Raw genomic sequence first — 26,091 nt, 5'->3', positions numbered from 1 at the left:
CAAATGATTACGAAGTTGTAGTAATTAAATTATTACCATCCCCAACCCCCAAACCCCCACGGGACACTTCCAAGAACCTTCTGACCCGTTTTCTAGTCGGCAGAGAGAGGAATTGTCAGACTGTCCCTAAAAAAGAAAACAGTCTCTATTGTTTCAGCAGTCACTGTGCCCGTGCATTGCAATAGTACCGCCACGGGCCACAGAGGGCGCTACGTGGCAGGCCGGGCTCCGCGGCCTTCACATCTTTTTGTCTGAGAACTGGGTCCTCTGCCGCTCTACAGTGTGTGCGATAGCCTCGGAGCTGCGTCCGTAGCACACTGTCAAACCACTCCAAACGAACACAGCCGCGACCAAAAGCACTAATTGAGCACCTTCGGCCATGGCGCTTCTAATCTACCGGTAAATCGGCCGTGTTTTGGACTGCTCGAGGGAACTTAGTCCGAGCTTGTATCGGGGTTTGCTCTCTGTGTGCATCAGTCTTTATTAGCGAGCTGCCGCTCTCCTTGCTACCAGCTATTTCTTTAACTTTTTAAACACTCGGCTCGGCGAATGACTGAGCGCCGGCGGAGTATGGGATCCTTGGTGTCTTAGGAAGCGACTGAAGTGGGGTTCGAGCGTTTTTGCGTGCAAAAACAATGGCAAATTCGACGGGGAAAAATCTCCTAGATCAGCGAAGGAAAGGACAGGCTTTCCTGGACGAGCTGCGGCAATTTCACCAAAGCAGAGGGTGAGATTGGGGCGCCTTTATTCGCCAGAAATACAACTTTCAATCCAAATTGCACAAACGTGCGAGTTGCCCAGAAGTGTTATTTGAGCATGTGTCAATTTATTTCATGTGTTATCCCAACAGATCGCCGTTCAAGAAGATTCCTATCGTGGGTGGGAAAGAGCTGGATCTGAACGCTCTCTATATCAGAGTCGTCTCTTTAGGTGGATTCGCTAAGGTGAGTGGGAACCTAAAGTGTTATTTCTCCACACTGGGCTGCTGGCTGGACCGCTTCAGAACTCCGCGCGGATAACCCGGGACAAGTGTAACCCCCCCTGCGCCCCCCCACGTACCTCCCAGAAAGACGTTAGTGGGTCGATGTTGGCCTTGTGCTAGTTTGCCCGTGTATCTCTATGCAATGTGGTGGCTTATGTTGTTGTGTGGTTTGAATCGAGGAGTCCCACTGCCCGCGGAGTCGGAGTGCAGTTGGAGCGACTCGAAATTAGCGGGCACGTTCACCATCGATTATCGGCACGGAGCCCGGCCTGGGGGTGGCGGGGAGGGTGGGGGGGAGCACCGTGCGGGGACACGGCGCGTCGCTCCGGGCTTTTACACACAGTTTACACCGGGAGGAGGAGGAGGAGGGGGGAAGCCTGAATTCTGCTTCTCGCCATAGCCATCTTTCTTCGGTTTCACGGCTGGGCTCAGACTGTAGGCCTCAGTCAGAGGGCCCCATGTCGGTGGATACAGTAAACGCTCCCGACACTTTACTCCAAAGACCAAACGACTCGCGGCGAGCGAATGCGTTAGGAACCGCACCGAGACAGCTTATTGGACAGTTTGGCCTCGAACGGTTTTAACGCAAAAATAAAATGGGGAAAGTCAAAGTTAGCTTGTTAGCAACATGGCTAACTAGCTTCAAATGTAACATTTATGTCCCAAATGGATTCAGGCGGTTTAAATGACCTATAATCCCCGAAATGTACATTTTTAGCATCACAAAACGAAAGACACTTTAGACTAAGCAACCCTCAGCTTGTTATTGGGTTTATTTACTTTTAGTTTGCTCGACGAAGTTTGAGAAAGTTATTGATAAACGATGCTGATATTGGCCGGAGCCGCTGCTCTCAGTGTAACCGCTCTTTCTTTAAGTTCTTCCTTGTTTTTTTTTCTTTTCTTCTCTAACCAGCTCCTCTTCTTTTTTTTTGTTTGTTTGTCTCCCTTCTTCAATTTTTAGGTGTCTGACAAAAACCAATGGGCAGAACTCGGAGAAGAGTTTAACTTTCCGAGGAGTTGCTCCAACGCAGCATTCGCTTTAAGACAGTACTACCTACGGTAAGCAGGACCGCCGAGCTGCTCTCTCTCCTCCCCGGGTTCAGGTTAGCATGTGCGGAATGTTTACAAATGTAAAGATGCGAGCGGCATGATGCAGCCTGCCAGCGAGCAGCACCCCAGACTCAAGAAGTTGCATTCTGACTCCTACTTTTTTGAGCATGTTTGCAGTGCATTTGTCAGATGTCACTTTGCAGTCTTCAGGCAGCTGTTAGGAGTGGAAGTGGAGCAGCTGGCATTTGTGGTTCTGTTGCAACGACTGTTCCCACCCCTGCCACCTGCCCACCAGAGATTGCACCTGTGTGGCCATTCATAATTATTGCACAGCCAAGTGGTCGTGAAAGAAAGGAGGCCCTCTCTGTTTGTGTGCTGTCAACAAGTGGCACTTAGTTGGAAGTAATTGGATTAAAGTCTGAGGTGTTTGCATAGAAGTATTCTAACTTTGTTTTTGTTTTTTTGCTGTTAGAAGATAAAACTTTTTGTTTTATTTGGAAGCTCTCCAGCATCAGTTTGCTTGTCTGCCTCTAGATCAGACCACAGTGTAAAGATTTGATGGTATTATGATACATTAGTAGTGCATTCCTCATCTGTTATTGACACTCTGTGACCTTTGGCATTTTGGGCAGAATCTCCAGTAGTGAGAAGCCATCAAACAGCATGCAAATTGTGAATTTATTACACTTAAGGCATTCTAAGCAGTCCTCATCTGTATCAAAGCTGTGATGATGATATATTTTTACAGCCCTGTGTTCAGTTTTGAAAAGAATTCACACTTTTGGCTCAGGGAAACCACAAGATGTGCATCTCATTCAGGTTTCATGTGACAGATCAACACAAAGTTTAAAGGGAAGAAAAGTAATGCATGTTGTCATGTTATGGGTGTTGACCAGGTCAGTCTAATGTGAAGTCTCACCCATGTTGCTGACAGAAGATGTAATTACCTGTTTAAAAAAAAAAAGAAAAAAAAGAAGAAGAACATGCTCATGCTGCTCGTCCATTGCAAGTGTAGTTATTCTGCCGTCTGTCTTGCGTCAGAATGGAAGTTGAGGAAGCGTTCCCACCGCTGACACAGACGGAGCGCGTTTGTTCCTGCAGAAACCTGATGTCTGCTAACATCAGGTTTAACCCCCGTCCGGTTGTGCTCAGGCAGATGACGATGAACGAAAACTGCAGTTTTTGGTTTGCCGACCGAGTAGAGGAACGACCATCTGTTGGCCAAAGATCTTCCCGTCGTGAATGAATCGGACCGTCTCCGGTCAACACTTCCCACTCAGCGGTCCGGCGTGCCAAAGCTCCCACTGCTGGTTTATTCGACATCCGAATGCAGCTCTGGAATAAGCGAGCGTTCATCACCGGGAACACTTCTTTCTTCTTTTTTTTTCCCCTCTCCGCTCACACTCGCTTTGAGTTGTTTCGACTGAGTCAAAGCCCTTGGCATCGTCCGGCCCCTTTGTAGGACTCGGTGGGGAAGGTGTGCATGAAATGCACAAAATGAGAGACGTTTCAGATGAGAGATTGAGAATGTCATTAATCTGTCAATCATGAAATTCACTGCTTTGGAAAACAACTTACCAGTTGTTGCATTTTTCCTCCCTCCTTTTATTACCCCTTCAAAGCATCAGCATCTGACCTATATTTCCTGTGTATTCCGCATTATTTAATTCTCTACGCAAGCTGTTGTTTCCTATCATTTGCACACACACACACACAAAAATGCGTCCGTTGCAGTGAGTTGTGAGAAAAGAAAGGCTCCTGGTGTTCTTGGCGTTTCCTCTGAGCTGCAGTGTTGTACCCAAGTCAGGTGACTAGAACCGCCGGTTTAACCTCCGTTTGCCCTCATGGTCTCTGAGTCAGAGACATCTAGGAAGTTTCAGTTGAGCTGCAGCTTGTTGAAGGTTCAGTCGGTGTGTTTGGTTCTATTCTGGTGCGAGTTGTGCACTTAGTCAGCCGGAGAGTGCGTTTCTTAGGATTTGAATGCTTTTGTTATTTGTGGCAAAGTTTCAGGCATCTGCCGGTGCCGGGGATTTTCAACCAACTGTGCTTTGTGGCAGTGCGTGTTCTGGCAGTTAAACTCTGCAGGATGCACCTTTTGAGATTCACATGATAGTGATAACTTTACTATTTACCCAAATAAATTGAATCAAAGATGATTTAATTCCTGTTGTTGCTGCCATCTGTAAAATAATTAAACATGCACTCAGCTGAGATGTTCTGGCTAATACTGATTTTTGGTTTTCTTTAATGCTTGGGGCTATGTTTAAGTCGAACAATGTGTTCCTTGACAAAGTAGTTTTTAAGTCCACTGCACAGGGAGGAAATTAAAGATTATTTCTATTTATGTATCAAAACACGTTTAGCATTTTTAACTTAAAAAACAAAACAAAAAATCAATCTCAGATAAGTAGATGATCCTTTCTGATGATAATAGAATAAAATCAACAAGAGTTTTAAATGTTTATATGACTAGTGGAACATATTTGACAAAATATGTTTTATTTTTTCTTAATAATTTCAAAGTAGTAGTTTGTGACGTGTACAAACTCAGAAGTATTTCAAAAACTGTATTGTTTTTTTTGAAGGTCGCCCCTTTTTTCCATTTTCTATGTCTGCGCAATGCATGCTGGGGCCGTAGATCATAGTCTACCCCAGCCTACTGAGAACGCACGAGAAGTCAAGGTCATGGAGTCTGGCGAGAGTCTGGTTGAGGGAAACTACCTCAAAGTTTTCTTCTGGCCTTATACACAATAAACCTGAAGTAAACAATCATGACGCTTGTGAGCTACTGCTAACTAGAGCAAACGATAATTAGCAGGGAGCTAGCCATCGTTAGCAGAGAGCTTCCGCCATTAGCAGGGAGTTCCCACCGTTAGCACGGAGCTGCCACAGTTGGCGGGAGGCTACCAGCTGGTAGCAGGGAGCTTCTGCTGTTAGCGGGGAGCTAATGTAAAATCAAAACAACTTGGAAGACAATGAATGAATGCTTAAAGTGACACCGAAGCATATTTAAGTCTTTGTAGTGCACTGTTCTAATAATTTGGGCAAATGTTTTGAGCTTTAAAGCTTGTTTGTTACCTTTTTTCACATCTAATCTTTTTTTTTTTTTTTTTTTTTTTTTTTTTTTTTTTTTTTGATTTGCCTATTATTGGAAAATTGGCCAATTGGTCTACATCTTAAAAATAGTGTCCAATAAAATAAAATACCATAACATTATTCATTTTTGGTGTTTAAATCTACGTCAAAATAATGACTACCAGAAGCATTTTATTTTTTTTAAGGGCCTATTGTGCAGAATATTGTTCCTTTTTCCTATTTTGTTTATAGAATAACTCACATATGAGGAGTCCATGTTGGCCTGTTAATTAGCAGGGCTCTGATATTTATCTTGCAGTTGGCTGCTTATCAAAAATTCTAAGCTTTTAGTTGTAATTCAGTTTAATAAAAAAAAAAAACAGTATTTTTCCGAAAAGAAACAAAATATCACAATGTTAATATCTCTATCTGCCCAAATATTGAAAAAACAATTCTAGTTCTGGTACTGATGACAGTACTCCCGTCCTATGAGGATGGATCAAAGTGATCTAGTTCTATGCTTTATTATTTATTGTATATTATAATTACTAATGGCACTTTGTTGCAGTTTTTTTTTATAAAGTGTCTAATCAAAATAGTTAAGTTATTGTTTTTGTGAGTTTCATTATTTTCTATTGGCTTTTGTACTCCTAACTGGACTGACTGGACAAATTGAAGTTATGTTGTTTTTCCCATGTTTGACTGAGCCTGTGATGCTACTGGTGTATTTAAGTGAGCGCTACTGGGGCAGAGTTAGCAAATAAATTTGTAGTTGAGTCCAGTTATGTCTGCATTTAAAAACCCAAAAAAAAGATGTTTCAAGTACATTCAGCTCCGTTTTTCTCCATTTGTTTGGTATCGACCAATACTAAACCTCACATTTATGTCAGAAGTGAAAAAAGTGGATCGGCGCGTCCCTAATTGAGTGGAGGAGTGTGTGAGGACCCAGAAAAGCCGGCGCTGAACTTCAACATCCTGGATGAGTTCAGTGTGTGTGGATTTTCACACGGCCTGCTGCGGTTTCCCCGCTTCTTGTTTCTGCTGCTGGACTCTCCTGCACCTCTGGAAACATCTGGAGCAGCCTTTCAACCTGCCTTCCTTCAGCTGTGGTTTTGAACTCCTAGCTAAGGCTCCAGAGGTGGCCAGTTGGTGACTAATTTTTATTGTTGTTTTTTTGTTTTGTGACAGATATGCTTCCCTTTTCCTCCTCCTCACTGACTGTAAAGCAAACTTGTTATCAGCGATAAGATCTGAAGGCTCTGGAGACTTGGTGTTTTTGGTCCGTCTGTAATTCGACCTGCCCTCTAGCAGTGTGGGGCACCACTGATAGCCTAATCTTCTTCTCTCAGCTTCCTTGCTAACAAGCAGATGGGCAGATCTACCTAATGCCTGACAGCACAGCTACAATCTGGCTCCAGCACTTTATGATATTAAGGATGTGTTCCATGTCAGTTCTAGGTGTGGATTTTGGTCGCGCGTTGCCCTTTCCCACCCTGTCTGCTCAGTATTTACACAGTAACATTATGTTGTTAAGCCTGTACGTGGTAAATATGTCCAAATGTACACCTGAGTTCACTGATCCCATCGAGGTCAGATGCTTGTTGTACCGCATAACTGTTTGTTTAGAACCAGATGGAGTAGAAATGTCAGGCCTGAAAACGAATCCCTGATGCTGGTAGTCAGCACTGATATGACTGATAATAGCAATAATAATAATAATAGGCACAATTCATGTTTCTTCCACTGCGTAGAATCGTCTTTCTCCAATGGGACAGCAGCAGAATATGACTTTTACGATTTAATTCAGAATTAATTTTTGTGTCAAAACAATTCAGATTTTCTGCTCTAATCTGCCGGTGTGCAGGGATCGCGATAATTTTTGTAATCTGTTATTCTGACCATTAAATCGGATACAAAATGTTCACATTCTGCAGATATTTCATTTGACCACTTCAGCCTCTTTTTCTACAATGTCAGAAATACTTACCAAGATGAAAATAAGCAGTTCAATTCCTTTTTAAATATGAAAATAAACCCTTTATTGGAACGCTGTAGCATTATATGGAACAGTGTAGCATTTCTGTAGCGAACATATGATCATTTTGGTGCAGAGGAGGGATCTGCAGCTACAATGAAAAGTTCCAGCATCAACATGTGAAATGCTTCTGCCTGACTTTTATTTTTTTCATCATTTGAACCTGGTGAAGCCAAAACTTAACCACTTGAGATGTTTTTGGGTAAAACATAATTACAGACATTTTTTTATCTTAAGTGTAATATATTTTATAGTTTAGGCTTAACTACTGCCGAGTGTCCTTTTTTGTAAATTGCCATTTTTGAACGCATTCTCCAGTTGACAATCGATTATTAAATTAGTTGACAATTTATTTAAAAAAACAAAACGGCAAAAGATTAATAATTTCCACAATATTTCTCTTGATCTACTCCAGCCATTAGTTAAAATGTTATCCTATGCTTTGATAGAATCACTCCCTCCATGTGCCCCGTGTGGTTTTTGTTTTTATGGAACAACCTTCCTGCAGACAGCCTCCTCCGTCGATGATGACGTTCCATTTCCATCCAGAAGTTTGTAGCCATTTGACTGTCACTATTTAGTGAAGAATCATAAAAAATGTTCTTTTCTCCTAGATATGTCAGATAAGCGCTCTTGTGTGAAAAATCGGTTAGTCTTTCACCTTGCATTCTTATGCCACTATCAATAAATTTCTTGAAAATAGTCTCAAAACGACAATGTTATCATTCATCGCAATAAATTCTGGGGCAGTTTATGATCCGGTTGAACTTACTGTCACAGGCCTACATGCCACAATAAGTTTGTCTTAAAAGAATTTTGAATCCAACAGAAATGTAAGATTATAACTGATGTACTAATTCAATAAATTAGGATATGATTGAAAAGTCCATTTATTTCAGGAACTTTGTCACAAAATTGAACACGTTTTGTAGCTGAATTATGCACAGAAGGATGTTTGAAATTCCATTTCTGTTAATTATGATGATTTCTCCACTTACAGGTAATGAAAGCAGGACATTTAAAATTAGAGCATTACCTCAGACAATTTAAAAACAACACACTTGATTCAGAGATGAGGGCTTCATGAAAAGTAGGCTTAGAACTTGCTGAAATAATACATATAATCTGGGAAACAATATGAGTGCGTCACTGGATGTCCTTTCCTTTATTTGGTCTTTACTCAGTTCTATCAATGTTGAATTCTTAAACCATGATCACCAGGTCGCATATTTCAAACTCATTTTTCCTCCCTTTATTTATTCATTTCAGTACACCATTTAAATAAATTCCACTTTATTTTCCATTCATAGATACATCAACGACCTGGATGTTCTTTAATGTACTTTTTTGTTTTGGACTGATATTAATATTGCTGTTAGGGTTGAGAGCTGATATCTAACTCTATTCATATTTATATCTATATCTCTCTGTATCTTTTTCTATTTCCATCTGTTTTTGTCTGACTCTGTGTGTCCATATCACTTTATTAGGCTAATGCTGAACTATTGTGCATTCCTTGAAAAATTGCATAATTATGGTTAATTTTGTTAGGTGTGGCTGTTTGATTTAAGCTGCAAGGTTTCGCCCCAGAAAATTTGCTCTGCCTGGTGGTCAGGCTCTAAGGCAGTCATTCTTCCACCGGTCCATTGTGTTTTTCAGTTAAAATTTTTTTAAAGTTGACAGGAAATTTGAAAATATCACTTGATAATTATGTGTTATTAAAAGATTGGATACCAACTATAAAGTACTACATTTTTAAAGAGACTTAAAAACAATAAGCAATGCTTAGCCTGGTGGAGGCACAAGTAAAGCCTGGTGGCCCACCAGGCTTATAACACACTGGGGGAAACCCTGAGCACTTCTCGTCTGCAGAAGAGAAATTATAATGTGGAAAAATGAGATTCAGCATTGGATGAATTATGCACAGAAGGATGCTCCCAGCATCAAAAATCAGCCTGCATTGTGTTTGGTGTTAAAAAGAGTGGAGGAAATGTTTAATTGTCACTCGATTTGAACCTTTTTCTACCTGAAAACATTTGTTCCTCCACAACTTCCGGCGGCGAGCAGCTCGTTTTCAGAAAATCGGTACACGTTCTGCTCTCTCCATGCTCCTTTCACTCCTCTCATCTCCTCCACGTTTCACAGCGTGCGCTGCAGATTGTCTGGAATTCTCATGGCAAGACATGAGAAAAGCACCATTGGGACGATTTGTCCGACTTTTCCTGGGAGACGAGGAAAAGTTTTGCTCTGGAAACTGTTCCCAGGTGAACGCAGAGTTCCTGTTTCATCACTTGATAAGCAACATAGTTACTCACAGCAGGACAGTTCAAATTTTCAGAGGTTTAACTTTCTTTTTGTTTTTGTTTTGGAGAATATGGATTTTTTTGAGGACTTTCTCTCCATGTTGCACTCGATTTACTCCACTCTGATTTGGAAAAGCAAATATTACGTCACAAGTACGCCTGAAAAAAAAAAGTAACAGAAAATGAAACTCCCGCATGGGATCAGTAACTTTGTTCCACTTTTTCATGTTCATTGCAGAAGTCCAAAAACATGGATGTTGTGTTGGGTGCTCATTCTAAAATCCTTTCAGGTTATTAATCCATCTCTTATTTGTGCTGTCCATAATCTGACCTTTATGGAAGCGTGGCAGCATCATAATGGCATGATAAATTGATTTGCTCACTTCAAGTTTTTTGAGTTTTTTGGAATGTTCTTCTCTTCCATGTTGTTTGACAAGTGTGTTTTCCAGCCTCTATTTGTCTGGACTTTTTGGACATATTTGTTTTTTATTGACTTACTGCCTGAGCAAACTCCGTCATGTACTTTTAATTCCTTCTTTAATGGAAACACCGCAGTTGAAATGTTTTTTTTTTTTTTTTTACGACATTAGCAGAATATTGACGTCTTTTGCACATTTGTCATGAAAATGCATCTACTGCCAAAAACAGGTGGACTACTTTGGTCAAACATCTAAAAAGTAAACTGCAGCAAACATTTCAAATGGTTCAGAAAGTGCAACGAGAAATTATGAGTACAATGTAAAATAAATTCTAAAAGCATAGAATTTACTGAATAGATCTGCTCTTATGGATCAGGCACTTTGTCACTCATAAATGATCTACAATTCTTTTCAATATCTGTACAGATATTGATAATGGATCGCTGCATCTCTGATCCAGTCTCACTCTGCGTTGTAGAGACATTAAGATGGTTCTATGAACACTTTTTCGAGCCTGCTTAAAAAAACATACACCAAGGTGTGCGTCCATGTCCAGCAGGGGGCAAACCGCTCTTTTTCTACTTCTCCATATTTCACAGTGAGGGCATCTGGGCTGTTGGCAGGAATGAAAGCCAGAGGATTCCTCTTCCTCTGCGGTCCAGATGTGTGTAAGTAACGGCCCTGACAGGCGCAGTATCGCGCTCTGCATCGGCTGGAGGGAGAGGGCAGAGAACGTCGGTACAGCTCCATCTCTGGTTCACTCTCTCCTGAACGGTTGTAGTGAAATTCATGCAAACGCTGGCGGTTTGTGCTCTCTGTCGGTTGGTAGACGTCTCTCCCGCAGGAAGAGGCTGCTGCATGTAGGGGGAGAGGAGAAAGGAGGAGAAGGGGAAGTGCCGTCACGTGCAGCTGCACTCAACAAGCCTCCCACCCCCCATCCCGTCCCCCACCCTGCTTTTATCTCAGACAGCGGTTGATGACGATGCAGTCAGCCCTAGCTCTCTCCCTCCCTCCTCTCTCTCTCTCACTCTCTTTCCAAATGATGGCAGAGTGTATTTATAGTCCAGCGTGCCGAGCGGGGGATTACCTCGGTGAACAAGCGGGGGCCTAATTCAGAGGCAGGCACCCGTTCGGTGACTCTCTGCCACACTGCCCAGGGTTTTTTTTAAATATTTTTTTTGTGTGTGTGTGTGTGTGTGTGTGTTCATCGCTACCAGGTATTTATCAAATCGCACAATGTTCTTGGAGAAACATTTTCCTTTCGCCGAGAGGGAACTCGTATTTATCTCGGGCTTTTTCAGCGTTGCGGTAACTGTGATTGTGACCGAAATGTCACAAAGATCTGCGACTTCGGTGGTTCTGTTGAAGAGAATCCCAGCTTGGCTTTAGGAGCAGCAGCTGCCTGTTAAACCAGCAGAGTGAGACCAGACTCTGCATTAAAAGCAGAGATGTGATCAGTTTGGCAGCAGCAGGGATGTGGGAATAGAACCAGATGGAGCATAAGAACACCTGGGGAAAATGAGGAGGAAACTTGTTTAGGTGGTGTTGGACAGTATGGACGACTGTTATCTTGCTTGATGTTCAGCCCGACTCTGGTCGGTGATGAAGTCACACATTAGGTTATTTGGAATCCAACTCTGGTTGTTTATTACCTGAACTAGAAAAAGTTGGTTCGGCCTCTGCTGGTTGGAGTTTGAAATGATGTCCCGGTTCTTTACATGTCGCCATGAACCGGTTTCATACATTTTAATTCCGAACCATTTCTGGAAGCTAGGGCTGAAGTTGACATGTTTTTCGGGGCACCAATTGCAGTTTCATGGCTGATCACAGATTGTTCAAAAGAACAAGTTGGCAGCAGTGACCTGGCAGGTGGGTCTGTTAATCAGCCGTCTTTCACAGCAGAGCAAAAGGAGACATTGGCTGATTTTCAAATCTTTGTAGAATAGATGAGATTGGTTTCATATTTATGTTTCAACCAAAATTAAAGAAATCGGCGCCGATTTTTGGGAGCTCTTAATCAGATCTTGAACATTGGTTCGAGATCGAAGTTAATCTAAAGTTAACTAGCTATGAAATGAAGTTAACCATTTCATCAATGGCTGTTTGTTTGGTTTTAATGCCTAGAATCTGTTTTGTCCTTCTTCTGACTGTTGTACTATTGAATTGTACTGTGAAGTCCTTACTGGCAAACATCTGAATGGACCGTCGTTTTTTTTTTTTTTTTTTTTAAACAACCTTTTTGTATTATTAAGCGTAATATTGTGTGTGACCTTAGAAAGTTAACATTTGCATTCCTTTAAAGGTGGCTTTAATTTACTCTCAATTAACTGTTAATTGAGACAGTCTTTAAGCATGTTTAGCGGCAATGTGCTTAAAGAATTTTTCTCTTCTGTCAAAACAGTCATAACATAGATGGCTACAATGTACTATATTAAAAAGATAAAAAAAATTTAACATTGTTTTGTGTCAGTTGTATTGAATCCTTACTTGAAAGTGGTGGTTTTCTGACAGTATTAAGATTAAACATGCTCATAAAACATAACAAATCACTTGTTGAATTAGAAAAAAAAAGATGTCCTCTGCTTTTCTGACATAATATCATTGCTTTTGTAGCAAATCTGTAATATTTGGTTGAGAAGCTGACACTGCTCTGCCATGCAGCACTGTTAAAGTGATAACTGAAAAGTTAATCAAGTGTTTGTTTCGAAACAGAAATGCATCAGTTGTGTTTTGCACCGGATTCTGTTTGGGCAGGTTTCTCTTTCAGGTTCCATTGTGATCTCTGGCTCTGCTTAAAGATGACCAGCGGCTGCATTACAATACCAAAAGAGGGTTTAGGCAAATGTTACTAATCAATCGGAACTCATTTTAATCTAATTAGAATTAGATTCTTGAGAAGGTAGATCAAAAACCCTCGACTGACTGCAGAAGTCCTGTCGTTTCAGAAGAAGTCCTGGAAAGTGTTTTTTTCAACAAAAAACACTTTCAGTTAAGCATTTTAAGTTGTTCTTCTTTGAATGCGAGTTGAATTGAATCTTGACAAGCTGCTTTCAGTTGCTGTCAGAACTAAAAGAGAAACGTCTTTGGGGTCCAGCAGCTACTCAGGGTTGAAACGAGAAGCATGTGAATCTGGTTCAGACGGCGCAGTGTGAAGGGAGGGACCTGCTGCTAACAATTCTTGAAGTAAGAGCTGAGCTAATGTTTCAGCAAACATTGTTAAAGGGGCAGAATCATGTAAGATTAACTTTGTTTTTTTTTTTTTACACATATGTTGTTTCCTTATAAAAATCATATCTGGAGTGTTGCCTTCACAATTTTATGCATGTTTGAGAAATCCTTTTATCTCCTATAGCAACCATTCAGCTGTGCACAACACCTGGATGCACCAAGCTCCGCCTTCGAGGTGCAGTTTCAAAGTTTCCCCTCCCCTACGACTTAACCACTCCACTCCTTCAGACTAGCCAGCAGCAATTAGCAAACACCTGTTGGAACTGTGCATCTGCTGAAGGCAATATATGAGTGCGACACTGGTGAACCCTTTGTCAAAGGGATATTAGAGGAGTCATGTTGACTTCCTGAAGGTGGAGCTTCAGAAAGAGCAGACGCTTCTTAAAGAGACAGTCACTGTTTCAAGGCGTTAAATTCCAAGTCATAATTTTCAAGTCATATTTAAGATCTCTACAATATTTTTATAGTAACTTCTGACAGTTACTTGATTGTGCTATAAAAAGGCACTATTTGGAGAGAAAACACATACTGCACCTTTAAACCAAAGCAGAGACGACCATAAAGAAACTAGGATTGACCACACATTCCTATTCTGCATATTATTACTTTTGATTCAACAGGAAGTGTTTCAATTGAAGCTGAACACTGGGAGGTTGACCGTGCTCCACTTAGCTCTCCTCTGACGGGTCTCTCTTCCTCTGGCACAGTTACCTGGAGAAGTACGAGAAGGTCCACCACTTCGGCGAGGACGATGAAGAGGCGCAGCCGGGGAATCCCAAAGCCTTCCTTCCAGTCGGTGCAATCCCCAGCTCCTACAACTACCAGCAGCACGTTGTATCAGGTAAGCAGAGCGCCCCCTGTCTGTCATTTCCTCACCGTCCTCCTGAGCCCCAGCAGCCCCAGTTTTATATCTGGGAGATTCCCATTTGCTGTAACTCTATAACTACGGCTCAGGCGCTCTCATTTCATGTCGGATTTTTAAAATTATTATCATTCATTTAATTTAGAAAACATCAAAGCTCTCTTCTCAAATCACGTGTTTCGAAATATTGTCCCCTCAGCATAAACGGTCTAAGCTTCAGTATTTTTAATCTGCTCTGAACTGATTTTTCATACACTTGCAGATCCCAAAGGAGCTTTCTTTAATTGCAGGGTGCTAATTTTTACTGTAGGAAAAGACGCATAAATGTCATTTTTGAGCTTTGAAGTGGATTTGGAAATTTGTCCAGCCCAGATTTGATTTATGGCCCCCTAGTTTTTTGTAAGTAGAATACAGAAAGACACAGATGTAAATCTGTCATTATAAAGCAAATGACCCAAATCGGTCAGCAATGACACAAAAAACTATTCCAGATTTTCAATAAATTAATTGAAAATAAAGTAAAAATAATGACAATCTTTTGTAAACTGTCCCATAGTGGCTGTGAAGTAAAGACTCATTTAATAAGACCTGATTTATTTGGAGTTTTCAAAGTGTTTGGTTCATTTGATACAGTGCAGTGAAAATGTAACGGATGTTGCAGTTTTGGTCCCAAAACAATCTTAAAATAATTTAGATTAACTTAACTCCTTGATCTTTGCCAGCATTTCCAACAACCACATCCTCCACTACCGGTGACGCAACTGAAGTCAACTCTGACTCAATCCATAAGTTGATATCTTGTGGCAAACGGCTCATTTTTAGACCTGAGAAAGTGATGAAATCGCACCGGACAGTATTGCCTGGTAACACTTTGGAGTGGCGCGTTCATGAATCTGAAATGGATCGGGTTTTTTGAATTTCTGACACGTATTAGGTTAGTTCTGCAGTCCAATGGAAGACAATAGACCGCAGAAGCTTAAGAGAGAGAAACGTGACATTGTTGAGGATTTTGATGAATTCACGCAGCTTAAAAGTTGGAGAATCCAATCATTTTAGGGGAAGATTGTCTGATTTCGGCTGCTGGTTGTTTGATTGACCAGTCGATGCCACTCAACACGTCATAACCTCGTATAAATGCACTGTAATTAGCTCTGAATCTGTTGGCTGGAACAAAAACACGCTGCTACGTCAGTACTGTTAGAATTGTCATTTAGAATAAATAAAATACTGCATTTTTGCATTAGTAGTCTGAATAACACATACAAATGTCTCTGTGGTGTCATTTTAGCAGAACACACAAACCATTTTAATTTGCCTTAGGAATGCTCTCATCATTCCAATATTGAAATTCGTTATTGTTCAGATATTTAGTCAGTACTGACATGAAGCTCAATTTCTAAGTGTGGAATCGCATTGCATTTACAGCAGAAAATAAAAGTACTTCACCATCTGTTTTAAAAACATTCTATTCTCCTGTTTGTCATTCACTTTTCCAGCACCGATTCGTTCACTTCTCTTCGCCGTACCGCTGTGTTTTCACCAAGGTTATCAGGACACCCTCTCTAACGCTCTCCCCTCACCACATGAATGCATCAAGTGTCCGTTTTCTCCAGCAAGAGTGCAGCTGTTTTTCATGAGGAAAAACCAGCTCAGAGGATTTAAAGCTGGACGTCGGTGTAGAGTCCGCTGAAGCCGGCGGTTCTGTGTTCCTTATCTGGGCTCCGGTTCTGTGAATGCGAGCTGTCCCATCGCCACACAGGGTTGTAGTGTCGGCCGGTGGGGCTGCGCTCTCAGATAATTGACTTTCCTGACAGCGGTTATTGATGAAGGGAAGAAGGACGCACTTGTTGGTTTTCTTTCCACCTCGGTTCAGATTAGTCTTCAGCCTTTTTAGTCTGAGCCTTGCTTCTTTCTTTCCTTCTTCCTTCCTGTCTTTCTTTCTGTCTTTATCTCTTTCCTTCTCTCTTTCTCTCTTTCTTTTTATTTCTCTCTCTCTTTCTCTCTTTTCTGCTTAGCTAATCGACTCCAAAACACGACCGCTGTGCGAAACGCAGTTTATTGAAAATGTAGAAACACATTCTAGTCATAGTTTTCACTATAGCACATTGTTCTAATTATTAGACCAGCAGCTTTAGTCTTTAAATCTTTAAACCAGTCAGCAGCCACACAAAGATTAATAACTGACTGATGAAAATGAAGCAAAACTTTATTCAAACTTCGTCATTGATTCATAAACGCATTCTCTTTCAACATTTACTATGCACCAGTTATAAAATATATTTTCACGGCCATATGCATTAAATTCACAATATAAGTTGCAAACAACATATTGTTTTGAATTGATTTATTTTAGACCGTTTTTTTCCCCCACTCACTCATTCAATACTGTTCCAGTTTTACTACATGCACTGAAATGCACATGTTTTTGTGCTTTTTGTTTCAATCATTTAATCAGAGAAAGAAAGAGACAAAGGAAGAAAGAAGCTGTACATGAATTCAGCGTCAGATATGTAGCAATGAATAAATAATATAGTGCGTGGGGTTTTGATAGTTCTAAAACATTTTATGTATTTTGAGCTTTCCAGTTCTTTGTGATCAGCAGCAAGCCCTAAAAATGTAACTTCATCTATTTTTTTCCATTAGATGATTATTGTTCTATACGTTTTCATCCCAGCTTATTGAAGATTCGTTGTATTTAAACTGCTCATCCAGTTTGACATGACAAACCATAGTTTCTATGATGCCTTTAAAATTGTTTCAAGAACAAATTTTTTTAGCATCTTTGGATTAATTATAACATTATATGGACTTCACAAATCTCTTTAATGTACAAGACAAAAAGTTGTGGTCCTAGCGCTGAACCTTGGAGAACTCCAGATCAGATTTTTCCTTTCCGAGCTGAACAAGTTGTTTTTGGTTTTTTTTAGAAGAAAAGTTATGATCAAACGAGGGTTGATTGCAGTCGGTACTGTCATTTAAAATAGTCAACGATTAGACTGCAAAGTTGTGTTTCACAAAATCGTCTTTATTTTTGCAGTTTGCCGATTTCATTTTGGCCATCTCTATAGCAACTGCCTCTTAATCTTGTTAGGTGCACAGTCAACAAAGTGCTGAGTCGGCGACAACATCATCATTGTCATGTGTGCATCCATTTGTAAAAAAAACAAACAAGTGATTAGTAGTAGTCTACTACCATCATCCAGTGCAGCTGGTTACCATGGAGACTGAACGCAGCCTCGTGGGTATTTTCATTCCCTTCAGATGACAACAAGTTCCCATGCTCTGCAAAGTTTGTTAGGTATTCATTTAACTGCTACAATTTGTGTAAAGACCTATTTGTAGTTTTATGTCTCCCAGGAGTTTACAGATCTTTCTGCAAACCTTGTAAATTGTGTTTGGTTCATGATGCTTGGTTCTGCAAATGCGGTCTATAAAACCTGATTGCTGTTGGAAGGTTTTCTGAGCTGAGCTGACAAAAAAAAAGCAGATTTCTTTTTTTGAAGATAAAACCCCGGAGGAAGGTTGTGTTTAGAGATAAGGCAGGAAGAGGTGTGGAAGTGATGAAATGAAGCGGTTTCTCCCAGACTGAAGTTGTGTCATATCTCTTGCTAATGTAGGAGAAACTGACCTGAACAATATCTGTGAGCACAAAACATTTTAGGGCTGGAAATACAGCAGTTAAGACCCCGCACCAAACCAAAGGAGCCGTTATCTGGGAAAACTGACAGACACACACAGAAGGGTTGAGGAAAATCGAGCAAGAATAGAGGGAAGAATCTCACATTCCTTGACAGATTGTGCTTTGTAACACTGGATCATTTCTATTTGAGATTTCTTAAATAATAACATGTGGAGGACGTCTCGCACTGTAAGAATGTCGGTTTATATTATGAGCAGCTCAGTAGATAGAACACTTTTATAACAGAGTTCCTATTGTAGATGGAAAAAGTACGGAAAAGCAAAATGGAGTGAGGACAATATGGATTTTCAGATTTTTTTCCCATTTGTATTGTCCTGACCACTGGTCAGTCTGCTGTTAATCCATCAATCCATCTATTCATCCACATTTTGTCCATCATTGCCATCAGTCCATCCATCCATTCATTCGTACAGCCATTCGTACTTCCTTCTGTCCATCCATACATCTGTCTGTTCCTTCCTCCATTCCTCCATCCCTATGTCTCTCAGTCAGTTGGTCCACCAGTCCATCCCTGTCCCCATTTATCATTTTGTGACATTTCTTGCTGTTGTGTACTTGTAGAAAACCTTGGGTGTGATCATCAGGTCTTCATAGCTCTTCCATGTAGCCTGATGCATTTCCTCCGTTCTTTTTCTTCCAGACTATCTCCGCCAAAGTTATGGGCTGTCTACGGACTTCACCCAGCCGTGCGACTACAACAAACTGGTGCTCTCGCTGCTCTCGGGCCTACCCAACGAAGTGGACTTTGCCGTCAACGTTTGCACGCTGCTCTCCAACGAGAGCAAGCACGCCATGCAGCTGGACAAGGACCCCAAGCTGGTCACGTTGCTGCTGGCCCACGCCGGCGTCTTCGACGACTGTAAGCCCCCCCACACGCAAGACTTCAACTTTCCTCCTATCATAGTAGTTTGCTTTACCGTTTGGGATTATATCAGGAAAGAAAATGACTAAATTCAATGTGTGTGTCCTGAAGGAAGACCACCCAGCTGTCTTCTTCTCCCTCGTCTTTGTTTTCCCATCACTGTTGGTCTCTTTTGAGCACCTCCCAAGTCAAGGGGGAGTTGTAGAGCCATTGAAGGGAGATAACAGCAACTAAGCTAAGCTTTGGCTCTCCCTCTAACCCTTTTTATCTCCTTTTCCAGCTCTAGGCAGCTTCTCTGCGGTGTTTGGGACAGACTGGAAGGAGAAAACCTCGAGGGACTTTGTTAGGGTAAAGTTTCCTCTCGCCTCTTTTGAGCTGGTCTTTAAGTTGGAACGTCTAATAAATAAAAATGAAATGACTCAAATTTCCATCAATAACTAAGCTAACACACTACACTAATGTTCAAAGAGTCTTCTTTTTTTATTTGAGCAGCTAACAAACATCTGGCATAAGGTGCTCTTATTGTTTAACTGAGGCATTTATCTAATATTAGGTCCTCTAAGTGAAAAGATTTATTAGGCCATTACTAAACGATGATGTGCAGGTTTTTATTGCTCCAAAAATAATTAAGTATTGATGCTGTAAAATCAGCTTATACGAGCATTCTTCTGGTTTTGATTCAGTAATCTCACCTTATTCCCACGATCTGACAAATAGTAAAAGCAAGATTCGGATGAAGTGGGAAAAATTACCTCCTACTGTGTTGTGGTGAATCTATTCCTGTCGGTTTTGATGAAGGCCTTCAGTCTGCTGCTGGTTTTAATTATGTGCCACTTTTTTAAATTATTTATTTTTTATACATATGTTGGTCAGACAGTGAGTAATGCCGACTCACTTCCCAGATCATCGTTTTGTTTGTAGTCCCACTTCGGGAGCTGATCTCACTGTGGAGTGGATCGTCGGTCCTGTTCGCTTGGTGTTTTGACTGCATGTTGTTCCTTCACAGTTCTGGAAGGAGGTGGTGGAGGACGCCGAGGTCCGAGAGCTGATCTGGGACAAGAGCAGCTCAGCACAAGGTCAAATATTTTGGAGCAGAGTTGTGTGACCAATTTCCAGTCGACTACTAAATCATAATTTATCTTTAAAAATAATGTAAATATATAATATTCTTTTAATATATGGTATAGACTACTATTTTTTGTCTCGAATGATGTTTCATAAGACGCCTCCATATAGAATATTTGTACACATCTGTGACTAGTAATAAGTGTTTTATTTTGAAAGTTAGGTACTTAAATTAGGATTTTACTAGGATTTTAAAGCAAACAGAAATTAGCAATTTACATTAGCATCATATATTAGCAATTTGCTTAGTTTGAACAGCTGGCATTGCTAAAACCACTGCCAGCTTTTATTTTCTGGAGTTCGCTGACTTTTTGTCATCAGTATCATCTCAATAAGGTTAAAACAAGACCACAACAGCAGTTGGATATATTTTTAATGAATAATTGTAAAAACATCCTTTCAAAGGATGAAAAATACCCAGGAAGTCCTCATTCAGTGAGTGAATGAATGAATAAAAATAAAGTCAGAATATCATGAGAATGAACCTGCAGGGACGAGTCGTAGTATTACGAGATGAAAGTGATACTTTCGTACAGATGAAAGTGAAATGACGATAAGTCATAGTATGAGGATGAAGTCATAGTCTTGTTTTATGACTGCTCTTTTAATTTTGATTTGATATTCTTGGCATGACCCTAATACTGTCATAAAAATGTTATAGAAAGTGAGGTGTTTTTTTTCTTGAATCTCTTTCTCTGAATTCATTTTCAATGGTGATTGGTGATGGCGAAAAATACTGAGACTTAATTCAGCAGCAACTTCCACACTGAAGAGTTTTCATTTTAGTGTGACTTAATAATTTACGAATGGTACATTCACTGAGTGTAAAAAGACTGGATTTTTTAGATTCAAACTGGTTAGGACCAGTCAAACTGAAAATCTACAACTTCTGCCAAATTTTCATAAAGTCTTGTCCTAAAACTAGAGTTTTAGTCCATCTTCTCGGCTTAGTCTGACCGACCCTTCCCTTTCTGCTCCGACCACAGATGGTACGTCCCGGGAGGACCACTGGCAGAGTCTCTTCCACCCACCGCGGAACCCAGGCACCAGTGACATAGAGGCCCAGCGGGTGCTGCAGGTCGCCGTCATCCTCCGAAACCTTTCCTTCGAGGAGGCCAACGTCAAGCTGCTGGCGGCCAACCGAACGTGCCTGCGCTTCCTTTTGCTCTGCTCCCACTGTAACCTCATCTCACTCCGACAGCTCGGACTCGACACGCTGGGCAACGTGGCTGCTGAGGTGGGTCATCAGTTTGTGTATCGACTACAGATCAACCAGATGAAATCCTCAGTTCGTGTGCTCAACGTCCATGTTTCTTTGGGACAGTTACTGGTTTTGTTCCTGCTTCACCCAGCTGGTGTATGCAATACTAATGTGGTTAGCTTAGCGCCATCAGGTTTTAATAAAATGGCTCTAAAGAATCATCTTTTTGTTTTTTATCTCTTAGCTCCAGCTGGATCCCGTCGATTTTCGGACGACGCACCTGATCTTTCACACCATCACCAAATGCTTGATGTCCAGGGACAGGTTCCTCAAAATGAGAGGTGGGTCTAGTCAAAGTGTAGGCAGGAAACGCATGTGGTTTTGAGAGTTTTTAGAAAGTTTCTGCGTTTCTGCGTAGCTATGGAGATCCTGGGTAACCTAAGCAAAGCAGATGACAACGGTGTGTTGATCTGCGAGTATGTGGACCAGGAATCGTACAGGGAGGTGATCATGCTCCTCACTCTGCCGGACCTCATGCTCCTCATGGCCTCCTTGGAGGTTCTGTACCTGCTGGCCCAACTGGGAGAGATTCCCTGCAGCAAGATCGCCTCGGTTGACCACAGCATAGGTACAAATTAACAGAACGTCTCAATTAAAGAGATTTTCCCCTAATAAAATGCTTGAAAAACAGAAGTTTTGCTTTGACTAATCTAAATATTAGTCTGAAAGATTCAATTTCTTCACATTGCTATGCTGTAGTTGTACGTTTTGGTTTAAGTTCACCGTCGAGTCTGCTTTGTCTTCCTTGTCTCGACTCAGACCTGTTGGTGCGGTTGGTGTCAGTGGACCTCCACACGTTCGGGCCCGACGCCCTGACGGCAGTGCGGTTGATCGAGCATCAGGCCAACGCCGAGCAGGCCGCCGAGGTCCGACCGCAGCTGGTGGAGCAGGTACCTGCAGCGGTGCAGGGGGCGACGGCACCGGGTAAGGGCCCCTGAGAGACGCTTCAAGCTTTTTAACTTCCTTTTACTCTGTTAGACGGTAGATGTTAGGGGGAAAAAAATCTCTGAAAGTTGGAAAAGAACGATTCCTCACCTTCCAGAAAGACAACGCCCAAAACCATAAAATCAAAGTGAAAACCAGAGCATATTCATGTGTTAGAAAGGACTCAGCCAAATGTCTGGACCTGAATCGAATTTAAATCTGTTGCAAGACTTTAAATAGAAATGCAAGCCACATTTCTTGGATTTTAAGTGTGCAAGAAATTTGAAAACTTCCACCTCAAAATTTTGCTTCACCTTGTATCAAACTATCAGGAAAATACATTGAAGTGACAGGAAAAAGTTAAAGGCATTGAAGTACTTCCTGCTCTGTACATATGTGCAAGTCACTCTTCCAAAGTTTCTTAGAACTGTCATGGTTGCATAAAAATGCTGTTGCAGTTGCTTTCCTTCAGATCAGTCAAAACCAGCCAGGTTTGAACAAAAAGGGAAGAACAATAATTAAGAGATTCCTGGCTGCTTCACATGGTTCTTTATTAGTTTGCTGACATCTAGTGGGTATCTATGTAGCACTACAGCTGAATGAAATTTGTGGCAAACAGTTTCTAATGCTTTCATAATGTCTCCTTAGTAACAAGAGTCCCTGTTCAGTCCAACGTTCCACCGCCTGGTATCGTCGAACTAGATGGGGAGAAGTTTACGCTGCAGTGGTAAGTTTTTGGCTTTTTACATCTATGTTGATCTCTGTAGGTAAAAAGACTTTTTTTTCTTAATTTCTAGTAACTTTAAAACCTGTTCATTGGTTTCTTTCTAACAGGCTGAACGCACACTTTGAAACGAACCCCGAGGGCTCGGTTTCACGATCAGAAATGTACTCTGAGTACCTGGCAACATGCAGCAAAATGGGACGCGGCAACATCTTGAACTCCACCGGCTTCCTAAAATGCCTGCGGTAGGTACAGAGCGCACACGACTCGATCGAGTTAGTTCAGCTGCTGGGCAAGATCAATAGATAAATCCAAGAAGTGGGCTTATATTTAGAATCACAATGTCTCTCTTCTGCACAGGACGGTGTTCCCCAACCACACTATGAGGCGCCAAGAAGAGGCAAAAGCCAGCAACCCGCTTCAGATCCTCCTGGTGGGAATAAGGCGAAGAGCAATCCCTCTCCCCATCCAGCTGTACTACCAGCAAACCCAGCAGCAGCACCAGAACCCGGCCGCAGCTCCTCCACCTCCAGTAGCTCGACACGAAGCACCTGGAGATCCTCAAGCTCCACCACCAGGTGCCTCTGGTTTTTGTTTTCTTAGGAGCAGGCGTCCGGTGAGATGAACAAAATGCTTTGTGTTCTTGGGAAACTGCGACTAGGAGTGCACCGATATAAAATTTGGGCTGATATCAATATTTGATATTAATATTGTTGTTGGGGCCAAAAACCGATATTTAATAATATTATACATGTTTCACTACTGGGAGAAGGAATTTTAATGGGTAGACCTCCTTTTGTAGAAGATGTGACTACTCTACACAGAGGTTTCTGAAACATTGAATCAATCTGTGTATTAATAAATATTCATGTTGATGTGTTACCAGGGTTACCGCCGGGACATCCTAATCCTGGACCACAGTTTGTGCGACCCCCGGGTGCCTCTAACAGCGCCCCAACCATGGCCTCGCCCGCACAGGAAAGTTCTTGTGTAAACCACCCAGCTGTTCCCCGTCACCCACAGGCGTCGCCACAGTTACCCCCAGCCCTGGTCCGAACAGCTCCAGGGGTTCAGATCACAACCGCCCAGAATCACAGCCCACAGAACCCGGCGCCCCCTCCTGTGCCTCAGCAGCAGCACTCCCCAATGCTGCCCACAGGGGCTCCCGTCACACTGTTTCAGCCAGTACCACAAGGCCATATCCTCACCGCCCGGGTACAAGGTGTGTGCTCCCAGGTCACCCAGCAACCACCTCTGCCTCAAACCCTCCCTGTCTCTGGGCCTCAGGGTGGAACCCCCCAGGTTGACACCCAGTGTCCTGCTACAGTTTCACTACCCCCTTCCATCCAGGTGGGAGGCAGCCAGGCCATAGGGATAACGGGTGTGGCCAACTCCCAAGGTTCTCGCGTAACATTTCAAAATATTGCTCCCAAACCAGCACCAAGCCAGTCAGGTGGGCCAACAGCCACGTTAGCCCCTCCCAACCAGCAGCCTCAGCCTCAACAGAGCGTAGTAATAGTCAGTCCTAATCCCCAGCAGAATGCAGCCTACACCCCGGCCATACACCAGATCGTTCTTGCCAACCCCTCCTCCATTCCTGGTGCTCAGACTGTCCAGATAGCGGGGCAGCCCGGAGCTGCTTCCAGTCCCTGCTCACCTGCTGCCTCTCACTCAAACACCCAGGTCCAGTCCAATCAAGCTGTCAGCCACGCACTGTCCACGTTACGGCAACAGCAGCAGCCGCCCCCACCCCCTCCTCTCCAAATTATATCCCAAGCTCCTCCCACTCAACCTACCTCCACTGAATCCAGCTTGATCAAACAGCTACTGCTTCCAAAGCGAGGGCCTTCTACCCCGGGAGGGAAGTTGATCCTGCCTGCCCCACAGGTCCCCCCTCCGAATAACACGATAGCCCCCAACCCACAGGTAATCTACCAGAACCCCTCTCCTCAGCCGGTCAGTGTCCAGCTGGTCCCTGGCCAGCTTCCTGCTGCAGGTGCCCCGCCCCTCCAGGCGGTCCAGCTGCTGCCAGGACAGCTCATCTCTACCAGTACACCGGGGGGAGCGGCCATCATCCAGGCCCCGACAGCAGCCGGACAAGTCACATTCACCGTGGTCCCTAACACTGGCTTCACCACCTCTACTGCTGCCGTCAGCCAGGGCGCTGTGGCTCCGGGTGTCCCGCCACCACCGTTTTCTACTGGAACAGTCCCCCATCACGTCTCGACAGGCGCACCGCTCCCACCGCCACTGCCGGCTCCCCTCAGAGGAGACAAGATCATTTGTCAGAAGGAGGAAGAGGCCAAGGACGCCACCGGGCTGCATATCCACGAAAGGAAGATCGAGGTGATGGAGAACTCTTCATTGGCAGAAGGAGACTCTTCGAACGGTAAAACGAGGAACGGGGACGTCGCAGCAGGTGCCAAGCTACTAAACGGTGGGAAGTGCGTGGAGCCGAATCTACCTCCATATCACTCAGGGAACAGCCAGGGAGTACTCAACGGCCCGGTAACAGAGAGCCTTTCCTCCAACGGGAAGCAGGCTCTCTCTCCAGGCCCAAACGCCCCCCTTGAGGGCAACGCCGACCCCAAAAAGACCCTGGTCAACGGGGTTTGTGACTTTGAGCGGGGCGAAGGCGGTGGCAACTTTAACAAAAACATTCCAAATCACATTGCTTCCAAACAGTACTTGGGGAACGGGGAGGTGGGCGCCTCTGAAAAGACTTCTGATCAGAGTCTGCCCAGTCCGCCCCCGCCCCAGCAGGACACTGCCAAAGCCCAGCAGGCCGAGCGCCTGGCCAATGGACCCCAGGTTGCAGCTCACCGGCCGCCCTCGGAACTAACCAACGGACCTCTGGGGCCGGCGCAGGGGCACGGCACGCCTGTGCTCAGACAGCAACTGCTCCCCAACTCCTCGCTGCCCTGCGCCATCACTTCACAGAATCCCGCCGCCTCTCCGGCGAACGGTGTGGCCTCAGAGCCCCGGGGCCTGAAGAGGCCCGCCGAGAACGAAGAGCGTGGCCCCGCGTCAATGGCGACTTCCTCTGGGATCCCCAGCAAGGTGGGAGTTCGGATCATCACCATCAGTGACCCCAACAACGCCGGCAGCAGCGCCACCATGGTGGCGGTGCCGGCAGGAACGGATCCAAGCACTGTAGCCAAAGTAGCAATAGAGAACGCCACTCAGCAGAGGAACTGCTCGCCTACACAAGCAGCTGGCGCCACGGTGAGTCACTCCAGGGTTTCCTCCACGTAAACCACATTTCTGCACATGTTCTCCTCCTAATGGGACTTGATGTTTGGTCTACCACATGATTTAGACTTTTGATGACAGTAAGTTCTGGAAAAGGAGAATCACTGACATAGATCCTGTCCGCAACATGAGTATTTAGCAGAACATGTTTTTTTTTTTTCTGAACTTAATCGTTTCAGTAAAATTCTAACTTTCTTTTGGTGGGGATTTTTTTGTTGTTGTTATATTTAGTGAAGTTTTGAGATTAATCAAAAGGTTATGTCTGCCCACTTTGCAGATGTCAAGTGTA

The 26,091-nt window shown here is 43.1% G+C and overlaps 1 protein-coding gene across 2 annotated transcripts in view; it reads left to right on the top strand.

The window, feature by feature from the left end:
• Positions 1-211: 211 nt before the first annotated feature.
• Positions 212-26,091, top strand: part of arid2 (AT rich interactive domain 2 (ARID, RFX-like)) — a 32,381-nt gene continuing 6,501 nt past the window's right edge. The window contains exons 1-15 of one of the 2 annotated variants that reach the window (XM_055055433.1): positions 212-727; positions 851-944; positions 1,944-2,041; positions 13,800-13,933; positions 18,295-18,513; positions 18,797-18,864; positions 19,523-19,592; positions 20,628-20,878; positions 21,087-21,183; positions 21,261-21,470; positions 21,662-21,826; positions 22,475-22,553; positions 22,661-22,795; positions 22,911-23,128; positions 23,437-25,775. In XM_055055433.1, the coding sequence (XP_054911408.1) occupies positions 636-727; positions 851-944; positions 1,944-2,041; positions 13,800-13,933; positions 18,295-18,513; positions 18,797-18,864; positions 19,523-19,592; positions 20,628-20,878; positions 21,087-21,183; positions 21,261-21,470; positions 21,662-21,826; positions 22,475-22,553; positions 22,661-22,795; positions 22,911-23,128; positions 23,437-25,775 (4,269 nt within the window). In that variant the 5' untranslated portion in view covers positions 212-635. Of the gene's footprint in view, positions 728-850; positions 945-1,339; positions 1,839-1,943; positions 2,042-13,799; positions 13,934-18,294; positions 18,514-18,796; positions 18,865-19,522; positions 19,593-20,627; positions 20,879-21,086; positions 21,184-21,260; positions 21,471-21,661; positions 21,827-22,474; positions 22,554-22,660; positions 22,796-22,910; positions 23,129-23,436; positions 25,776-26,091 lie in introns of those variants that run through there. The other variant, XM_055055434.1, reaches the window with a different exon arrangement.

Source organism: Poeciliopsis prolifica, unplaced genomic scaffold (assembly GCF_027474105.1).
Source record: "Poeciliopsis prolifica strain line A6 unplaced genomic scaffold, Auburn_PproV2 SCAFFOLD042, whole genome shotgun sequence".
NCBI classification, from domain to species: domain Eukaryota; kingdom Metazoa; phylum Chordata; class Actinopteri; order Cyprinodontiformes; family Poeciliidae; genus Poeciliopsis; species Poeciliopsis prolifica.
Note: the sequence above shows the minus strand (reverse complement) of the source record. Positions and strands in the feature narration are given on the sequence as shown.